The following is a 6,000-nucleotide window of genomic DNA, read 5'->3' on the forward strand; positions in this document are numbered from 1 at the left end:
CATACTACTTGTCTGTTTAATACCAAGAGGACTAAAGCTGCTGTTTTAAACTGAGATCTGTAATGGCAGGATTACAAACCAATCTGTTTTTAATTTAGAAGAACCCAAGTAAGCATCCTAGTGTTGTAATCTTGACTTTCTTTGTATCTTAAAAAAACCAAGCAGATCTTGTAAAAAAAAAAAAAAAAAAAGTTGTTTAACTACCCTTGCATCAAGAGCAGCTATGTTTTACAAAGTTTTGTCCTGGGGCAGAGTTTTACATTCAGATTATAAACTCAAACCCAAGGCCTGGTAGTAGTGGGAATGTTAATAGGTCCATAACCAGAGATACAGCATGTGTTTCTATAACTTGAGCTATCAAATTTATTGCTCTTTTGGTACCTTATAAAGTAAACATTGGGATTTTGTAAAGAAGTTGTAACGAACCCAAAGAGGATCAAATTTCGAAGGAAAACTGCTTTTCTAATTTTGCGTAGGAGGTTGTTATACCTTTAGAAACTTCTGACCTGTAAAACCTTGTGAAAACTGACAATAGCCTGTACCTCGTATGGGCAGTCCAATGTTTGATTCCACACGTTCCTTTCAATGTGATGAATATGAAAAATTTGTAATAATGTTTTGCCCGAAATTACGCTGCCTAAGAGCACTCCTGTGTGTAAGAACTGATGTCTTTCATTGCTCTTGTTTGCTGCTCCCAAGAGATGCAGATTGTCTGTATTAAGTCTGTGGTCAGACATCTTCTAAATGCTTGTTTCTACATTTTCCTGTAGCTTTTCTCCCTGCTCTTTTTCTGCCAGATAAAATCTGGTGAATATGTATGTTAAAATTATATGCAAATTAATATTAAAGCATGCTTTCTTTTAGTTCTCCTTTACTAAAAAATTACTCATCTCGCTTTGGTTTGCAGGAAAATTTGCTGCCATTTGTGTGCGTAAGCTTGAAATAAAGCTTAGCGTTTTTAATAGTGCCTTTGAGGTAGAGTAGGTTGTTCTGAAAGAGGCAGAACATAATGCAGAAGGATTAAAAGTGGCGCACGTCTGAGCCTGAAAACCGCCATTTCATTCCTAGCAGTTGCACTATTGAAGGGCTTCGTCTATGCAAATTGTCCTAATGAAACTGCCCACCCTGCGGACATTGGGAGTTTCATGATGGCTATTTTAACCTTACAGGAGAGGAGCCCTGCAGTTGGGAGCACGTACGGTCATGTCGTCTTGGTATTAGTCTGCCACAGGGGAGATTTTTATACCTGCTTCAGCTTTCAAGTCAAGGTTTATATGAAAACAGCTCGCAAGCTCCTTTGATGAGGATAAGTCGAGTAACGTTGTAGAGGGGTTCCTGGCATTTTTCTGATCTGTATCTGTTAGTGTAGGGTGGATAAGAGGAAAGGTTTTAACGTGGGCATAAGGTTGGCTTAATACATTTGTATTGATTGCCAGACAAGAGAACAATAAAGCAAGGTACGAAAGCTATAATGGTTTCTTGAGTTTTCAGACAGAGGCAACAGGGTTATGAAACTAAGCTAGCGCTTGGCCGGTGGGGGAAGTCCCTCAAGGGTCAGGTACTGGCAGAATGTTTGGGAGAAGTGTCTCCTTGGCCTGCTCTTACCATCTTCCCTGAGGGCAGGACATTAGAGGCCTTTTGTCTGACCCAGTACTGCCAATTTTAAGTTCTTAAAGTTCTGTTAGATGAATGCAATTCGACCATTTATTCAAGAGGCAAAGACATACTGCACAGATGGGCTGTTTGTTTCCTCTTTATCTTGTGGGTCTGAATTAGGTAGATGCTTAAGACCCTTGTGTTAGACTTCAAGTCCTGTTTTAGCCTCTAGCAAATGTTGTTATCTACAGCCTGAAGATTTCAAGCCTTGATATTGCTGGTGCTGGATTCCTGTTAGCTGAGCTCACTGTGTGGTTTGACATTACTGGTGAACTGGTGTAATGGCTAGCTGCTGCTGGAGGGGAGATGCCCCTGCCCACCGCCTGCTTCAGCTTCTCTTCCTCTGTGCTTGTCTAACGTCTATGGTGAGCTACTTCAGGCAGCTGTGGTGTAAAACTAAGCCAACCCTAAAAACCAAATCACTCCGCAGCCACACCCCACCCCCACCCCCACCCCCAGTTTCCTGAACTGGTTGTCAGGGAGGTCAGGAGAGCACCGTGGCTGGTGACAGGTTGGTGGCTGAAGCTCTCTTGAGGGGCAGCCAGGCGTTACGGGAGCTCAGCTGGAAGCGTGGGTCTCTTCTGCCTTGCAGTGAAGTAAACTAAGGCTGAGGAGTTCAGTAGCAGTACTGAAGCAGTTTCACTCTCTTCCAGCCCCCTTTCGCAGGCCAGCTTTACTACCAGAAAGGCGTTCAGAGTACTATGCCAAAAAGGTCAAGTTTATTTTATTTTTATCATCTTCAGTTTTCCAAAACTGCCTCCCCACTGGCTGCTCGCTGGGAGGAGGAGGTACAGAAATCTCAGTGCACTTGTCTAAGCCCTGGAGCAAAGCCCTGCAGTTCTTTGCCTCTTTCCAGCCAGCAGGCTGGAATGATGCTTGAGACTGTGTCAGGCGAGGGAGGAGGTATTACAGTTTGCTCTTTTTTTCTTGTACTGCATTGATTTCTCAGACACCATCTGCTTGTGGCTGACTAATTTGCAGCAGTAGCCAAGAGGCATTTTTTTTCTTCCTAATTTGAGATGCAGACTCATACCATGGTCCATGCCTTTTGCCACCAGACTTGGAAATCACTTGGAAACCGGGCTAGTCGATGATAAAACTTAGCCACTTATTTAGTAGTTGATGAGAGGAGGGACAGTGGTGTTCTTAATGGTTCCTCAGTGAGTAATGAATTTAGCTCTGGATGGTTTTGAGTCACATTGGTTCCCAAAATAGCACAAAACAAGTGATGTGACAATGCCTTAGCATTAAACAGGAGAGCCTGGTGTTAGTGTGCGGCGGCTTAGTGGAAGGCCTCCAGTTCAGTGACTGGGCTGTCAGGGTTTCCCTATGCTGATCTTTAGGGGCTTATTGTAGGAGCAGACTTGGGAGATTTTAGGAATGGGAACTCCTGTTAAAACTGGAAGGTGCTATTCAGTCTTGAAGGCTTTGGCGGGGGCCTGTTAGTTAAGTCACTGAGAAACTAAAGGAAGAAGTCTTGCCAAAGATACCACTTGTTCAAATTCAGATCGCTTGCTCCAAGGGGCTTGCAGTTACTCTGGTAGTCATCTGGGTAGGTTTTTTATGTTTGTAGATGGTATAACTATCTTAGGAGGGGACTTAAAAAATGGCAACTAAATGTCTGTTAAAAATGAGTCTTTATGTATTTCCAGTAAATGCTTTGTATGAATCAGTGTAAGATTCAGGTATAACTAAAATTAATTTATTTTTTGTTTCCCTTTTCTAGAATATGACAGATACCTAGCATCTAGCAAAACCATGGCAGCAGCTTACCTTGATCCAAACTTGAATCATACACCAAGTTCAAGTACAAAGACGCACCTCAGTACTGGGATGGAGCGTTCCCCAGGGGCCATGGAACGAGTCTTAAAGGTTTTTCACTACTTTGAAAATAGCAGCGAACCTACAACGTGGGCCAGCATTATCCGGCATGGAGATGCTACTGATGTCAGAGTAAGTCTGGTTTTAGCATTCTCATGACATCTTTAGGTTAAGTGTTAACTTCATGCTCAAAAAATGGGAGGTAAAAGTCTGGAAGCAAACGCACGCAGAAGTTTTGCGGTTTATTTTAAAAGAATCTTTACCTGTTGTATATTGTGAGTAACTTCAGAAAAAGCTTTAAGTGGTACCAACTTTCCTTGAGAACAAAAAAACCTGATATATGATTGTGTCTTATCTTAAAGAAATGAGAACTCTTCCCATTTTTGCAGAATAGAAACTTGAAATTTAGAACAGTGGTTATCAGTCTAGATACCACTACTGAGGTATGTCAGTTGACTTACTCCGCTTTATACTCCCTAACAGCCTGTGTGACATCTCGTGGCAGGATGGCAGGGATGAGAGCTGGGATGAAGGTGACATTAAATGACACTTCATGTTTAAAAAAAAAAATTTTTTTTACATGTTTAAATGTAAGAGTGTATATTTACGTGTTTAAAATGTTTAAATGTAATGTGTACATGACTTTTTAAAAAAAAAAAAAAAAAAAACTTTTGTTTGGAAACTCATTCCCCCACACTGTGGGGAAATTGAGCTGAAGAGTCCTTCCTCCCCCCAGTAAGACGCTTTGTTCCCCTTCGCCCTGGTAGGCACCTGCTGCTTGTATTTGTACAGTGTTGTCCTTCAGTTAGTCTATGCAAAAAACCCAAAGGTTGGGATTTTTTTAAGAATAACTTTAAGTATCTGTAATCTTAGAGGTATGTGGAAATGTTATGTTTGCATAAAAAAAGTGTTTATTCTGAAGCATACGTTCTCTCTAATGCTGAGACCTTTACTTACCATTTGCTACACTTACTCTTTCAATTTTTGAGGTGTTGCGATATTTAAACTGAAATGAAGCTCAGTTTAACATGTCAAATGCTTTTAAAACTTTGTGGTTTGCTTGTTTTTTAATTATCCTCCAAGAGCAGAATCTTGCGTGGTGGTAGGTGGTGTGCGGGGTTGTTTTCTTCTGTGAGGTTCTTACTGTAGAAGCAGGTTCCCATCTGCTCATTGCTTCCAGCATTTGTATTCTTTGCACGATACTTCAAATTCCACTACAAAGACGTGATTCCAATCTGCTGAAGGGAGAGAGTTGTCAGAGTTAAGGAGACCTGTTGTGTCCTTCTGCCCACTATTAAGTTTCCTTTGTGCAAGAGAAAACTAAGTAAAAAAGACTAAAGAGTTTTGAATGTTTTCTCTTCCTTTCCTACTGTTTATTTTCTAGCAGGGCTGCGTATGAGAAGACCTAACAGCATTCCTAAGTGGAGTAGATCTTGTGACAGTGATCACAGACCTGTGAAATTCAAGGATTTTCATTGGTGATGATCAGAAAGTCTGTCTCTTGTCAATTTAATAAACTCATACCTGTGTTTAGGGATAACTTGGTGAGTCGACAGATTAGAGGTACAACAATGGGAATCATTATCATCAATAGCATACACTTATTTTACATGGAATAGGGTTTTTTGGGTGCCACTTGAAACATCTTTGCTCCCTGGCTTAAGTATAGTGCTTTGATATAGATAGATATATATATATCTATCTAATGTGATTGATTAATTTCATAAAGTGTATTACTTGGTACAAGGGGAAAAAAAACCCAACCATGTCTCAGTATGTTTTTTACCTTGCAAGCCTCTGTTGTGGACAAATGTCTAGGGTTCTTTATATCGTACTTGAAATCGAGGTTATCTTTCCAAAGAAGTATGTAGAAACTTGAAAAACAAAAGCAGAGATTACATCTCTGGTGTCTCCAGCTCAGAAATACCTGTGGTTATGGGCTTTAAGGATTCAAAATTTACAGTCCCTGTAAGAAATTCAGTGCTGAGTTCAATTTGCAGAGTTACATATCCTTGTTTTAAGCAAAAAATGTGTCATTTTTTGTAAAAGCAGGATCAAAAGAACAGGCAAGTAGCAGTTACTTGAGGCTTGCCTTAATTTTTAGTTTCCTTATATGCACATTTAATTGGATGGTTTTTTGTAAAAGTAATGGGATTTTTATATTGTTCTCCTTTCTTAATAAAGAAGAATATGATGGGTTGCTGTTAAACTTTGTTCTTTTAACAAATGTCGTTCTCTCTCAATTTTGTTACACTAGGACAATGACTGTTGAATGTGCAGGTACTCCGTAGTAAAGATCTAGCACTGATGTATTACCATGTCCTGACATTTATTTTAGAAACAGTAAACTGTTGTTGGAGTACAAGCCTACATTCCATTGGAATGACTGCTGTTTGACCAAGACGAATAATTTAAGATTAAAATAGCTTTTAAGGTTTTTATGCCTTAGTTTAAATGCGTTCCCCCCCCCCCCCCCCCCCAAAAAAAACAACCAACCAAGAGCAAAACTTCTAACAAAAAAGG

At 40.2% G+C, this 6,000-nt stretch overlaps 1 protein-coding gene across 10 annotated transcripts in view; it reads left to right on the plus strand.

Moving 5' to 3' along the window:
- The window catches only part of PTK2 (protein tyrosine kinase 2), a 215,895-nt gene that overhangs the window by 73,485 nt on the left and 136,410 nt on the right, over positions 1-6,000 (plus strand). For all 10 annotated transcript variants that reach the window (XM_009285068.1, XM_009285070.1, XM_009285071.1 and 7 more), the window contains exon 3: positions 3,383-3,609. In XM_009285068.1, the coding sequence (XP_009283343.1) occupies positions 3,415-3,609 (195 nt within the window). In that variant the 5' untranslated portion in view covers positions 3,383-3,414. The remainder of the gene's footprint in view (positions 1-3,382; positions 3,610-6,000) is intronic.

This window comes from Aptenodytes forsteri, unplaced genomic scaffold (assembly GCF_000699145.1).
Source record: "Aptenodytes forsteri isolate BGI_AS27 unplaced genomic scaffold, ASM69914v1 Scaffold182, whole genome shotgun sequence".
Lineage (NCBI taxonomy): Eukaryota > Metazoa > Chordata > Aves > Sphenisciformes > Spheniscidae > Aptenodytes > Aptenodytes forsteri.